The sequence below is a fragment of the Ascaphus truei genome, chromosome 5, assembly GCF_040206685.1.
Source record: "Ascaphus truei isolate aAscTru1 chromosome 5, aAscTru1.hap1, whole genome shotgun sequence".
NCBI classification, from domain to species: Eukaryota; Metazoa; Chordata; class Amphibia; order Anura; family Ascaphidae; genus Ascaphus; species Ascaphus truei.
In genome coordinates this window covers 103694097-103710143 of record NC_134487.1, presented here as the reverse complement: position 1 = coordinate 103710143, position 16047 = coordinate 103694097, and the positions used below count along the sequence as shown (strand labels likewise).

The 16047-nt window shown below is 41.6% G+C and overlaps 1 protein-coding gene across 1 annotated transcript in view; it reads right to left on the bottom strand.

Annotated features, from left to right (window-relative positions):
• The window catches only part of NTN4 (netrin 4), a 159206-nt gene that overhangs the window by 118352 nt on the left and 24807 nt on the right, over window positions 1-16047 (bottom strand). Inside the window, exon 2 of the mRNA XM_075600401.1 lies at window positions 12011-12540. Coding sequence (XP_075456516.1) covers window positions 12011-12540 — 530 coding nt within the window. The remainder of the gene's footprint in view (window positions 1-12010; window positions 12541-16047) is intronic.

Below are 16047 nucleotides of genomic sequence, written 5' to 3'. Positions count from 1 at the left end.
TTGCTGAGGCTCTTGACATATTTTGTACTGGTTTGCCTAGTAGGTCAGGCCAAGTGTCAGGTCTCAGATCCGCGTTCAGAAGTCTATTGATAAGTAGGTAAACCCGTCTCCAGAGGGGGACTAGTTTTGGGCAATTCCACCAGATTTGTAACAATGAGCCATTTTGTCCGCACCCTCTAAAACAGGCCGGTGAGTGGGAGTTGTATATCGCATGCAGTCTAACTGGAGTCATATACCAGCGAAATAACATTCTTTAATACATCGGATGCAGTGTTTTTGCCAAATAAATGCACAACTTTGGCCTTGGCACTTAGACCCTATTGGGTGTAAGCAGTGGCGTAGCTAGACATGGGCGGGCCCCCGGGCAAAAAATAATTCAGAGCCCCATTAATATTAATACTGACTGTAATTTTTTTCTCCCTCCCCCATCCTCTCCATGATCTTCTCTCTAATCACCTGAGCTCTCCCCTCTCTTCATCAGCTCCCCCCACCATCTCTCCCCCCTCATCATCATTAGCTCCCCCTCACCGTCATCCTCAGCTCCCCCTCAAAAGCTCTCACCCCTCATCAACATTATCATCTCTCTCTTCCCCTCAGCGCTGTCTCTGTCTCTCTCTCTCTCCCCCCCCCTTTGGCGGGAGGGATGATAATCAGAAAAGCAGCTGGTAGAGGAGTTAGGAGTTGCGCTGTGGTAGCATACACCGGAAGTAAGAAACACTTCCGGGTCAGACTGCTAGAGGGCGCTCCTCCCCTGCATTGCTGATTCCTCTACCGGCTTGCCTTTTCTGTAACACGGGGGGCCCGCCGCCGCATACCATCTCCATCCGTCTGTCTCTACAGGAGGGAGAGAGCGGGCCCCCCAAGAGTGTGGGCCCCCGGGCTTTGCCCGGGCTATAGCTACACCCCTGGGTTTAAGAAAGAAGCTGATAGTTGCATTGCCTATATTAAGAATATACAGTTGTCCTGACTAATTAAAATCTAATTGACAATGATCATTTAGGTAACTCTCTCACCATTTGGAGACCTAGTGAAAATGACTGCTTCTTGACTTTTAATTCTTTACACAAAATTATCAAAGGAAATATATTTACTGACTTTATGTCAATCGGGTCCATAGGGAAGGGGTCACTCTCCTTTACACCACACTCATCAGATTCCCCCACACACTTTAACTGCATCAGAAAAAGGAGGATCACTTTCTTTAAAGCCAGGTCACTTGTGACATTTCCCCCTTAGCGTTCAATAGTATCACCATATACACACATGAATACATTTCAATGGAGTCGACCACTGGGTTACCTGCCAGCAAATTTTTCGCACCACGATTTGATGAAGACACATGCAGGATGACTCTTCTTCCCACACAAACAAAGTCATTTGCTACCACTACACTCCACTATCTATCAGATCATTTATTAATTGGGTTTATTTGAAGAAAAAAGTCCTCCTTGGCGCTAGTGCTCCGGATGAGCGCCCACATTAAATCCAGTGATTATGTGAAAGAAAACAATCTAACAAACACATCAATATATTACTGTGAAATTAGTGATACTGTGATCACCTCTAAGTGCACTTCTGTTAATCAGGGTGTGTTATACCTGTTAACTTAATGACTCCCACGTGTTTATGCTTATACAGTGCTAGCAACGTGATATACCACAAAATAGTGGTTATATGGTTAATAGTTACACCACAGTGTTGACAGATATGAGTCAAGCCCTCATAGTCACCGATACATGTATACACGACACACTGATCAGGTGAAAGAGTACTTAACTTTGTTACCCCTTGTTCTGGGTGGTAGTTGTACAATATGATGTACAGTATATGGAAAAAAGAGAAGAGATACCATAGCACAATAATGTATAAAACTTTACTAAAATAACATATAACACAGGCTATTAGAATCACACTCACAAATTCCACCGTAAAAATGCGCACTTGTGAACTTTATGGCCGCCACCAGCCTTAACCCTCCGATTTGCATGTGGGGTGTCTCAGATGTTGTTATGGGCGCCTCTGTAGTCTCCTCAGCATCTGTGTATACTCCCTGTGCCTGCCGCTGTTGTAGCTTGCATCAGCTCCGTGTCCTCGTCTGTACGGGATGACGCGGTGATGTCAGCGCGTGGTCACGTTCCACCGATTGCTGTGTCGCTGTCTGCATCCTCAGCTGTTCCACTCCGAAGGTCCCGCTCTGATCAGCTTCTAGGCTGTCTCCAATCACCGGTACACTGTGTTCTGGTCCAAAAAACTATTCCTCCAGCAGTCTGTTTCTCTCCTGTGTGCTTGTGTGTTTGACACACCTGACTGTAAGGTGTGTCATCAGGTGTGTCAAACACACAAGCACACAGTGGAGAAACAGACTGCTGGAGGAATAGAGGTGATCACAGTATCACTAATTTCACAGTAATATATTGATGTGTTGGTTATATTGTTTTCTGTCACATATTCACAAGATTTTATTTGTGCGCTCATCCGGAGCACTCGTGCCAAGGAGGACTTTTTTCTTCATACGAATATCAAGAAGGCTTTTTGGACAATCCTAAAGTCATCTAGGCTGCAGGTCTCTGGACTTTTCACAAGATCGGTATTTTGTAATATAAGTCATCTACACATGATTAATATTCTTTGACCACGGTTGAACTCGCGCTGAAAGTTGTGCTACATTTCCATTCATTGGGTTTGTACTGAGCTTGTGCCTCCCCGCAAATGAGCACATTTTTCACTCCCTTTATCTGCAATTTAAGGACCTCAGGATGTAGCAGAGTGTGAGGGAGTGTCCTGCATTGTGTGTAATGAGGTTTCTACGTTAGGTTAACCGAGGTTAACCAACCAAGCAAGTGCTGGCTTTGAAATCCGCCTTAGTATAATAAATCTTTTTAGATTGAGTACCTGATTCCACAGTTTATTATCAAAGCAAGCAAGCGATGCTCCTATTCAAAATAGCTATACTCCATGAATTGTGGCGTAATAGCAAAGACTATTTATTTATCAAATCCTCCCGCACCAAAGAATCCTACTGCTATTTGTGCACCCTTATTGCACCCGTTTTTGAGTTTGATGCCCCTTTTACCTGAAGTGGGGAATGTTATGACTGAGGTACCATGCTATTCCAGATAACAATGTCATCGTGTTTATCCTGTGCCTCTTTGCATCAAAGGGTTTATTTATCAAAGTCTCTCTAAAATAAAATTCCGCCGAGTGTGAGGTAGAGCAGTACGTCCTCATGAGAATGGAGTTCAGTCCTGGGTTTCAACACCTCTATTACCCATAAAGATACAGGACTACATCTATGCAGAATGAATGGGGATAACAGAACACTGTGAGGGATATGGATGAAGGTCTCCAGGCTGCAAAACTGTGGGAGGGGTGGCGGGGGGTGGTAAGGGGGAGTTTATAAAATAAAGCAAAGAAAAAGCTCCCACAGAATAAAATGGGATTATTTGTTCTGATAAAGATGGTGTTGTATTTTTGCTCCTGTTTTGCAGCCATGAGACTTTGACAAATTGCCCCTAAAATTACATGGATCCACATTGTCAATTCTGGTAGCATAAACTTCGCTGGTTCATATTGACACCAAATGTAAGAAACTTCCTTAAAGCCAAAAGTTAGACATTTTATTATTGGTGCATTGTTCCAAAGACACAAATTGCATCATTTTAACTTTACATCAAGGTATGAAGCAGTTTTGCCTCAATCTTGCCCCACATGCACCAGTCAGTGATTTGGGGAACGTTTTCAGGAAGCCGGCAGGATACCGATTTCTTGGAATAATCGTATATTGGTGCTCAACTCTAGTCCTCAAGCCTCCCCGAACAGGTCAGATTTGCAGGATATCCCTGCTTCAGCATAGGTGCCTTAATCCGTGCTGAAGCCACACAATTGAGCCACCTGTGCTGAAGCGGGGATATCCTTTTAAACCTGACCTGTTGGGGGTCTTGAGGACTGGAGTTGAGAACATCTCGTATAATGAGATTTTTAAATCAATAAATTGTGCAGATTTAGGTTAGATAGACAGTCATTTATCAAAGGCTCCCAGCTCCAAAACTAGTGCAGTGGGGATATTTCCTTTGCTAAATACAGTATGGTGCAGGACATTTGCATCTGTTTTGCAGCCTGCAGACATATACTGTAAATAACACTCTTAAATTGGCCAGGTCTAATTTAGTATTAACCTCTGCACTCGGATCATTGTCAGCAGCTCAAATAATATGCTTCAAGCATATGACTCAGGTGCAAATTGATGCAAAGATTTTCAGATATAACATAAACAGATACATCTGTTGGTATATTATCCCCAGCAGTATTTCTGCAGATGTAACGTTCAGAATTAACACATTAAACCCTGTGAGGATATATTTCCCAGACACAAAACTGAGGCAAAATATCCCACTAGATTTATCAAATTAAAAGAAATCCCACTGTTTTCATGAAAATGTGACTTCAGTTTTGCAGCTGAGACACTTGGATAAATAGCTGTTATAACCACCTATCTCTTTTTCTAGAAACCTCTATCTCAATTTTTGTTTTTGATATTGGCCTCAGGCTTCACCAAGGCAACGTCCGCCGACTTAAGATGCAACTCACAGCACACAAGTGACTTCAACAACAGACGAGGATTAGAGAAGGGACAGTGCACCAGTTGTTGCAAAGAGAATAAAATCCTATTGCTTTCAATCACCATTTCTTTGACACTTGGCTTTTGCCCCAGTTATTTCAATGAAATATCTTTACATAACCACCAAAGATGTTTGGGACAACATTCATATAGTCCCCATAATCCAAAAGCAAACACCAGGCCCATTACCCATCTCTAGTGAAATGACTGCATCTTCTCGGTAGAACGGAAAATATCAATGGATGCACCATATCTTTCGGCTACTTTTCCCAACCAGGAAAACAGGTGGGAGTCAACTAAAGTTTAGTCTCACTTTTTCTCCTTCTGATTTTATCATTTATTTACAAGGCCCCAACCTATTCCGTAGCGCAGTAAAACAAGGTTGGACTACGAAAACAATAAAATATCAAACATTACCATACATTGTTACAGTAGGAAGCAGCAATTGGGGCTTTTGTAAATACAGTATCATTTATTTGAACGGTCGCCTCTCACTCTCTTACTGGAAATGAAATGTGTTTAAAAGAAGCCCAGCCCTTTTACTCACTAATTCTTTGGCTTTCTCTTGACAAACTGTACTTTGTCTGATGACTGTATATTACATTTCAACCCCCCCCCCCCCCAGTGAAAGCCCCCACGAGGCACGTGTTTATAAGGAAAACACTGGGATTGACCCTTCCGTATACTCCCAGGAACAAATGATATCAAAGGAATGTTACACTGTAACTTTCAGCGATATGTGAATTTATTTAGTTTGATAACGTATCAGGCGCAAATGGATGAAGCAAGAGTTCTCTGCACTTGTACATTGTGTAGTCTGCAGGAAAATACAAATTCCCGGGACATTTAGACGCCATGCAAGACTTAAACAGGACTGCCGTCATTTCTCGAGCCTTGGCAGTACTTATTTGTAAAACAAAGACGGCACAGCAGCCGTTGGATGAAAATGTATCATTTTTAATACATTCCTTTTCAATACCCTACGGGCAGATCTATTTCACCCACTTTTTATAGACGATAATTCCAATGCAAGCATTCACTTCCTTTTCTACCGAGCTATAGGACACAATAATGAAGCAGTGTAAGGGCTAGCTCACACTGCCTGCTACGCGAAGTGCGCACGCACGTTCGGCACTCTTTGAGGCTAGTGGATGACAGTTGTCACACTAGAAACTGCTTGTGGCGGCAAACTACAGTGTTGATGCTGCGACATTTTGCCGCCACAACCCAAATTGACATTTCGGGCTGCAGTCACGTCACGTGAGCTGGTTCAGCCAATAAAGGCGAACCAGCTCTGTGACGCGTTCGTCGCGCCCCCGCCACGCCTCCAATCGCCGCGACCCAACTCCTGCAGCCAGCTCACAGATCGCTGGGCTACCGGAGTGCGCGGCGGAGGCGTGCACGGAAGCGCACGGCCGTAGCATGCAGTGTGAGCTTGGCCTTTAGATATCTGGGTGCCTGGAAGTCCTGTAGCCAGGTGAAATAAGATAATCAAAACTGAATACGTTCTCCTTAAAAAACTTTAAAAAAATAATCAATACAAAAATATAGTTATATATTTTTATTTGATGTAGCTTAGGTGCTTATTTAGGGGTCATATGAGCTTATTTTTAATAGTAGCAATACCTCTTTTGACACTTAAATCAGTACCTAAGATACCATGATGTCAAATTGTTTTATTCTTTTATTTTTATGATATACACCTTGTATGTGATAGCAGTGTGCCTTGCTTCATTCTTTGACATACATGGGATGTTACCATTTAATTATAGGCTAAAGCAGTAAAATTCTGGGCATTACTGAAATCCCTGCTCTCTGATTGGTTAAAATTCCGGGCATTATTCATTCAGTAATGCCCGGAATTTTTGCAGCTTGCAATGTTTTTATTTCCAGCCAATCAGCTTTTCCTTTTGTCAGAAAAGCTCTGAGACAGAGCAGGGGATTGGTCAGGAGGCAGGAACAGCTCTGGGACAGGGCAGGGGATTGGTCCGTAGGCAGCAGCAAGGCAGTGACTCCTCCCATTCCCTTAGTGAACAGAGCTGACAGATTCAGTTGAATTGAGGAGAGAGAGTGTGTGTAGCTGCAAAGTAAGTAAATGGCTGTCTGCAGTTTGTTTGTGGCTACAGTTTCTGTCTGTCTAGTGTGTGTGTGTGTGTGTGTGTGTGTGTGTGTGTGTGTGTGTGTGTGTGTGTGTGTGTGTGTGTGTGTGTGTGTGTGTGTGTGTGTGTGTGTGTAGCTGCAGTGTGTGTGTGTGTGTGTGTGTGTGTGTCTATAGAGCTGCAGTGTGTGTGTATAGAGTTCCAGTGTGTGTGTGTGTGTGTGTGTGTGTGTGTGTGTGTGTGTGTGTTTAGAGCTGGAGTGTGTGTGTGTGTGTGTGTGTGTGTACAGCTGTGGTGTGTTTGTGTAGACAGAGGGGGCGGCAGTGTGTGGATATAGATCAAAATCTATATAACTAATCAAAAGTGTCTATTATTTATGAACAAAGCCTACATTTAGCCTACACTAGTAAAAATCCCCTCAGAACAGGGCTTTACTGGCCAATAATGCCCTGGCTGGGTTAAAGTCCCTCGGCTTCGCCTCGGGCCTTCAACTCGTCCAGCCAGGGCATTATTGGCCAGTAATGCCCTGTTCTTCGGGGATTATTACTTAATTAGTGTCAGTGGCACAGCTGTCATTCACCACTCTGCTTCTCCTAGTCGCACTTCACAATGCTTTGCGTTGCGCTATGGAAGGCATTGGGGGGCAGGACTTCAGGATGCAGAGTGGTGACTGATCGCTGTAACACCCACATGGACCCTCTTCTCCCACCACCGTTAACAGAGGTTTACAGTGCTGGCAGATATGTTGCAATGTCACCCAGGCTACAGAAAACATTGGGGTTCCATACCTCCTGGAGTAATAAACATTGTTTAAAAATGACCATCACCTCTGTAATCCATAAAAAGCTATGTAAACTTTTTTTTTTTACATATAAATGTAGCTGGAATTGCTGTTTTAAAATCACTGTTTGACATCAGCTTTGGGCAATTGTCAACGACAGAATGCAACAGAATACATGTTGTAGCACACACTCACACTCACACTCACACGGCAATGTGGGCACTATGTATATTTCAATGATCCCTTTATTCAGTCATTGCAAACAAAAATGTAAGCATTTGCTCCCCATCAGTTTTAGGGAACTGGCGAGATTCTCTTCTCCGCAGATTCGAACAAACATTCGAAATCTGCTTATATTTCGCTAGAACCAGCAAAGCAGACCAAAAATTCCCAATTCTGCTTGTTTAAAATGGTGATATAGCAGCCATGCAACTTTGTTTCATGTACTTTTTTTTTTTTCGTTTGTGCAAATTTTCCGAAGAAAAAGTAAGCGCAAATGTAATCCCCACTGATTTTTTTTAGCGTTAAGCAAACTAAAATGGGTTAAATTTGCCAAGTTCTTAGGCCTGCGAAAAAAATTGCCCATTGCTAATTAGTCTGTTGTGCCCTTAGTTTAACACAAAATAGCTCTCCAAATTTTCAACTATTCTAAACATAAAAAAAATATTTCTGTGGATACACTGAACAAGAACCTCCCCTGCATTATATCCACTCAGAAAAAGGGGTGATCCATTCTGCAGTTAATGCCGACAGCATTCACCCCGAGAGTGCCCTGTTATCTAATAGACAGCTCTCTTTGTAATAACAATATTGGCCTCTGTCCCATTGAAATTTGGCTTGATAACCTCGTAGACAACTTCTGTCAAATAATATGACTAATACTAGAAAAATGATGCTGACATTGCAAGACTCCTTAGTTGAATGGCTGCTTCTAATAACTTATTGTAAATGGGCCTCAATGGAAGTCAGATCTTTTTATCCCTCTGTTAATCTTACCAACTCCCACGTAGGGCTCGGGTACAGCTACTAAAATAGTTAGAAGCAGAACACTAAAAAGTTCACACCCTGCGGCTAGAGTCAGACAGGCTGTCGTTATACATGGATACACCGCTTCTGCTGCAGCTTTTACCATACAATTGCTTGAGATATTCACCAAAAGCAATGCGTTATTGAGCTTGCTGGCACTGAAGGGGTTAGTTAAGTTTTTGCATTACAAATGAAACAATTTTTTAAAAGAATGTAAAAACAATTTGTGTGTGAGTGTGTGTATACTACACACACACACACACACACACACACACACACACACACACACACACACACACACACACACACACACACACACACACACACACACACACACACACACACACACACACACACACACACTAGCTGTAGCTCAGGAATTCTAAAAGTCCAAAAAATACTTATATATTTTTTAGTTTCTTAATGCGAAATCCCCTGCTAAAACAACAACTCCACCCATAATAGTATCATTCCCTCTGAGGTCCTGAAGGGTTCAATCGACAGTCTCTAATGTGTGTTTGTGGGACACTGTGCTCACTTCCCAAACAATGATCTCGCACTCTTGAAGAACTTTGGCTGCACCTGTAGTTTTGCTAATGTTGCAAATTGGATTTTCAGGGTGAACAGGATTAAGTGGCAGCTTGAGGGTTGTGTGATGGGTTCATGTCATATGTGATGTCATCAGTTATTTCATTGCCGATGTCATTTGTGATATCATACATGAGGTCTTCAGTGATGTCATTTGTGAATTGGATCCAATCCTAGATAAAAACCTGCTCCTTGATCTCTGGAACCATCATGCAAAATGTGATTATAATATTTTAGAAAAAATGGGACAGGTATCCCAAATCCAGTGCTCAAGTGCTGCTTGCACAATAAAATGTTGAAATTCTTAGAATGAATAAAGGTATTTAACCAGTCAGACAGAACGACACATCATAAATTACCTGGTCTCACAAAATAACGCGGATAAGCACACAGGCTGGGTGGGGGGGAATAACTAAGGTGGAACACAGAGTAACCAAGTGCCCAATATATGAGCAACCCAGCCAGCTCTAGTTCTCCCTATGCTCGCTACCCCCACGATACCTGATGTCACGCCGAGACCGGAGATCAGTGTGCATTTAGACTTCGGCAATGAACCACTGACCGGAACAATGATCTGTCTGCAAACGGAAGCGTGCTCCAGCCGGGGCAGATCATACAAAATTCGAAGAGCGGTGCACAGCAATAAAAAGGTTTCCAAAACGCAACTAATAGAAAAAAAACATTTTATTTATTTAATCAATTATTATTAATATTAATATTTGTATTTCCTTTGATTTCAATTATTTAGATTTATTTTCATTCAATTATTGCTTTCTTTACATATCAAGTTTCTTGGTTTTATTTCTTTTCTGTGCATCATTATGTTGGTTACACTTGAGTTTGTTTATCTTATTTAGACACAATACAGTAGTTTATTGGTTGTGATATATGTTTTGTATCCATTATGTATCAGCTGTGTTCTTTCCAATCCTCTGAATGTTACAACTCAGCCTCTTTCCTATGTGTTCAGTGGTAGCTTTTCTCCTTTATTAGCTATCAGGTGGGCATTAGATGACACACCTATGATGACGATTTCTGTGATCCAATCACAGTATATAGGTGGTGCTATTTAGAGGATTGTGGAGACACTTAACCATATACTCTTTGACAAAGTCCCTAGTAGGACGAAACGCGCCAGAGTGCGCTTGGTGATGTAATTTTTCGTATTTTTCATTAAATAAGCTTTTTTTCTATTAGTTGCGTTTTGGAAACCTTCTTTATGGCTGTGCACCGCTCTTTGAATTTTCTCCCGTTATAACATCTTAAGAGGTGTCCAAATGCATAGCGAGCAGACAAGCAACTTTACAAAATAGATAGTAGAATATGACATTCTGCATTTAACCTCTTGAGTGCCGGAGGTGCCAGCAACAAAGCTATGTATTTCTGCCCCCTTTAGCACTGAAGATGTGAGAAGCAATGTTTGGCTCTCCAATGATCGTGGTGCCATATGAAGCAACACTGGGTAAGGCTGCGTACTCCCAACCACGTACAACTCCTTCTAATTAGAGAAGTAGGGTGCACAATCACTGCTGTGGTCCTTCCTCAATAATTAGAGTTGCAGAGTCATGTGCTCTAGCACAGGGGTGCACAAACTTTTCAGTTCGCGCCCCCACTGTCTGTGCTCCCCCTTGCCTGCAACCCCCCCCCCTTTACCTGCTCTCAGGCTCCACGCGTCTTTTGACGTCATGTGACGCGTTGCCATTTGACCCTGCAGCGTAATTTGCCGTCATGTTGTCATTGCGACGCGTCACTGAGGAGCCGGCTGAGAGCAGGTAAGGGAAGTTACAGTGTCCTCGCGCATCCCCTGGCATTTAATTTACATGCCTGAGGGAAGAGAGCAGGGGCTCTGCACCCGCCGCGCCTCCCCCCCCTAGAAAATCCCGCGCCCCCCAGTTTGCGCACCGCTGCTCTAGCACACACGATCTTCCGCAGCAGAGAAGCCCTTGCTGCGTGGAGTAATTATCCTACTGATTATTAACTGTGTTATAAATGGCTGTGGGAACCACAGCAGACATGTTGTACATGGCAAGGGATTTTGTGTTAGGACTAAATGAAAAGGTGTCAATTACCTAGATTTAACTCCTGAAATGTGTCGCTGCCATTGGTTCATTTTGGTCCTAGGAGGAATTGCAGTTTAAGATATGATTTATCTAAAGTAAGAAGCAATAGCTTGTTGCAGAGATATACTTTGTATTCTTCTGCTGGGCTAAAGGTTCGTGTTTTACTAATGGGAGATAAAGTTACTCCACTGTAATTGAACACAATTTATGTCACATGTCTGATTTAATTCCTTGCTTTCAATGGCCCTTTCTAGCCATTTAAACTTTAAACCCACAGGTTTCAAAACAAGATCATTTGTAAGGGTCGGAAATGTTTGCACCTTATCATATATCACAATAAGTGGATAGTTTGACATTTGCTAGTACAAGATAATGCAGCAGCCATATTAATCCAATCAAATATATAGAAGCAAAAATATTAACACATCTGGTATTTGTGATATCTTTTTAATGTACCAACATTTCGGGAGCTAATCTTCCCCCTACATTACTGCAAGTCAGAGATCAACCTGATGAAGGGAGAAGGCCATCTCCTGAAATCTTGACAATAAATTGTAATTAGTGCATTAATATGTTATCACTGACAGCAGCTGTGTTGGCTTTTGATAGTATAAACCTGCGCTAAACAGTATTGCCACCCTAACTCCATGTTATCATGTGATTTTATTCCAGTCCTAATATTCTAACTCTATCCCTAGTGTATACAGTCCACTGTAGTGCAGCTTTTCTATGGAAAATGCATACTTGGAGTACCAGGACTGAACCAAACTCATGGTGACATGAAGTGAGTCTGGCAAAGCTGAAGGCAGTTTTGAGCTCTATAGCAAGGGACACTTACCTCGCCTCCAGTACAAGGAAAAGCTGGCGAGTATCGTGAAGTGCAAAGTGCTCCTTTCTCTGCTATATCATCCTCCATCTCAAAGGTAGCAGAGCAATTTGTCGAGAAGTACTTGTATGGCCTCCAAGTGACGCCAAAATCCTGAGACCTCTCCAAGATCATGGCCGCCGGCCTCGGAGACTTGAACACCATGATCAGGTGAGTGAAGTAAAATTCGGCTTCCAAATCCAGCCGTATGATCTCCCGCTGTGTATCCCTGGCTGACTGCCACCACGTGCGTGGCACTTTGAAGGGTGAGTCCACCATGGCTGAGGGCGGGTGAGCAAGCCGCGGGAGTGCATCGTTGCATTTATCACACTTGGGCTCTCTGCAGGTGCGGTCTAGGTTTTCACTATATGTGCAGAAGAGTTCAGTGCTATTGTGACCACAAATTGTCTCTGTCCATACGTTCCGACCGATGGCTATGTTACCCATCCGCGGGTTGCATGCTTTTTCACAGTGAGAGCCAATTCTGACCACACTGCTCAGTCCTAAAATGGAAATCGGTTGAACAAAGTGATTTATATTTCCTTACAAACAAATGGCACAATTTATAATAGCTGAGAGCTATACATGATGGTAGCATTTACTGTGAAGGTTACAAGGTAAACTTCCTGTGCTCATTGTAAATACAAAAACTACACATATTGCTATGTATATATATATATATATATATATATATATATATATATATATATATATATTTTTTTTTTTAAATATAAATAAAGCATAGAAATATAAATAATTATATATATCCATAAAAACATCTCCTCTCTCTCCCTCAAACTAATTAAGTGCATATTTGTCAAAAACGCACTAAACACACATGCTGATTTGGAATTTCTTGATATTTCTATTTAAAAAACAAATTAAAGGCACTTCCTTTTTAAATACATTTTTTCCCCTCAGTCCTCAAAGAATGTGGTTTTTGACTTTTACCTCTACAATGATGATATATCAATAAAACAAAAATCGAATGCAAAAAGTTTTATTTCACAGACATTTCGGTTCCCAACTAAACCTTGACATGTCTGGTGCAAAATTTGACCCCAGTTTTGACTTGCAAAATTGGGGTGATGTACAGTATCAGAATCTGGCTTTAAAGAATTTGAGATGTGCAGGTAAGAGGTACTGTCCAGGAATTTTATAATGCTGGGGAAAAGGAACTCTAGCGGGTTAGAAAGAGAGGTGAAAAAGCAGAGGAATTAAAAAAATATCACGTAAATTACACACTGTGCCAGTCACAAAAAGAGAACGCAAAAAAGTCTCAATCTAATGTTAATTCTACTGAACATCATAACCTCAATTAAACAAAATATTGCAAAACAAACAGGGTGGCCAATGAATTCCTGCGAACCCGAGCAAGGGATGTCATTTCTAATGTGTGAGTAAAGGGTTCTGGAGCGGGGTTAATTACTTGTATGCCCCAGCAGCAAAGGGGAATGGTCTACGACAGGGGTGGCCAACTCCAGTCCTCAAGGGCCGCTACCAGGTGAGGTTTTAAGGATATCCCTGCTTCAGCACAGGTGCTCAGTCAGGGACTGAGCCACTGATTGAGCTACCTGTGCTGCAGCAGGACTATCCTTAAAACCTGACCTTTTGGTGGCCTTTGAGGTCTAGACTTGGCCACCCCTGGTCTAAGATGTTGAAGAATACAATGAGAACCCTACTTTTTTACTCAGTTCACAATAAAAAACCCAAATAATACTTTGCGTTTGCACAACAAAGAATAAAGTTATGGTATCATTCTATTCCGATATTTGCTGTATGCCCTCATTTCAAAGCGTTTTCCTTTCGGGTGGTTCTGAAACCTTGCTGGTGTTTCCCATGAGCTCAGTGAAAGTTCCATCACAAACACAGGCATTCATGTAATGTCAGGGGACGGTTCCGTGGCGTGACTAGAACTTTTTCAGGGCCCATACTGAGGCAGTAAGCATCGACAGAGGGGTAGCCAATGGAAAGGGAAGTGGGCAGGCTGCTGGCGAATGTGGCACCCTACCATGGCTTCTGTTATTCTGCTATCACTACTGGTGATTCTTACCCATGCTACTACTACATTGTTGTAGTTGTGGTGCTGAAGCAGTGTTGATAACAAAAAACATTCATGCTAATTTTCTGTAGGTCCCATTTAAATATTGTTTATGGGGGGTTGTACAAGATATGGGGATCTTTTGGACTCTCGGGTAACCTAAGGCAATACAGACACTACATGACTTATGTCTCTTGAAAAGGTTTATTGAGCATATATGTAGCCTGAGCACCATTCCACACTGGACTTTGTCACATTTAATAACTGACTGTTATCTTTGACTTCATTTTATTATTACAATCATTTATTATTTCATTTATAAATACCCACATTGTATTCCCATTTGACAAGCTGCCCAGTTGTATGTGTAAATAAAGGTTCACTGAATACGAGAGGTGATAAATAGTAGAGCTTTGATTGAAGCATGGTCCAAGTATTAAAATAATTAGTCCCCCACCCGAAATGCCCATATTATTTCATGATTTGCATTTACTGCACCTGAACATGTGTCATACATCTCTACTGGGGGTGATATTGGTTATGAAACAAAATGGCGTTCATTTGACTCTAACATCTAGCTAACAGTTTGTAGAAGCATCTGTCTGTGGTTAAGACTCGCATACTATGCTGTGCTGTTCATTATTGTAAATTCTCCAATTCTTTCTTAGGATCCTGATACAACTAATATTTTATTCCCCACTCCTATCTTTAGAGGGAAGAATAATTATAATTCCGAGGGGCCTTTAAGCTGCGATCCCTTTTGTTGACCCTTTCCTTTTTGATGTATTAGGAAGCATTTCAGTTCTCCTACACATAGACCTCTCACTGGAGACATCAGACTATTTAGGTAGAGGGTGTTTGACCTCTTCCTAGGTGACCAGTGATCAGTTTCTTGCCTGTGGTCCAGCATGGAACAGTGTTCTTCCAGGCCGTAGGTATTGCCAGACTCATCATGTTGTTTGCTGACTCTGAGTGCAGATTGAGATTTTAGTGTGAATCACTAAATAAAAATTGGTCACCTCCTCACTTGTAAATTATTTCCCATACCTGCACATAACATCATCATTACAGATCTGTCAACTATCACTCATTTCCTGTGAGCCGGGCTGACTTGGGGTCTGTCTCACTCATCAGTTATCCCATATACTTCAATAAAGACACTGATAAAATAAAATAATTAAAAAATTCCATTGCAATACCATTTTTTGGTAGAAATCCCTGAACTCTTACTGATTTTGACCCTCAGGAGTCGACATCTCTGTAATTAAGCAAAATACATCTCTCAGAGATAAACACAAGCCAAGAAGTCATATAATTAAACTTGCTCGTAACAAATATCTGTTATTAAAGTCTGCGGTAGGTTACAGCATATTTTTCTTGGCTTATGCTTTCCCCTAATATCAGTATTTTACTAATGTGTTGACTTCATGAGCCAAACATCCATTCGGTCCCTGTTTACTCAACTAAAAATACATCAGACTGCATTTGTTTAAAAGTTTGTCTGTTATTATGAATGTCATAGTGATGGGTAATCCTGCATTTCTGTACATGTGGGGAGTCAGCAAAGTAACTTTTCTTAGTATTGCACAAAAATGTGACTTGTTAGTGCATTAACCCTGTCATCGAGCTTAATAAATCAAAATGAAATACATAGATTTTTTTTTATAACCCACATGTTAGTCAACATTCATTGATTTTGGTAATTATGAATATTTGTAGATGATCTACCAATTTAAATCACTTAAATATAGGAATCAACAAATATCATTCATTCATATAAAACAGATAAATACATTTAAGTGATCAATAAAAAACAAAGCTGAACTTCAAAGTATCATATTGAAAGGAAATGGCACTCCAGAGAGTGGTAGCAGAGTAGCAGCACAGCTGAACCGCAGTCTGGCTAGCTGTTCCATCCCTGAAGGCACAGTGTCGGCACGGCGATCCCATCATCCCTTCACCTATCCGC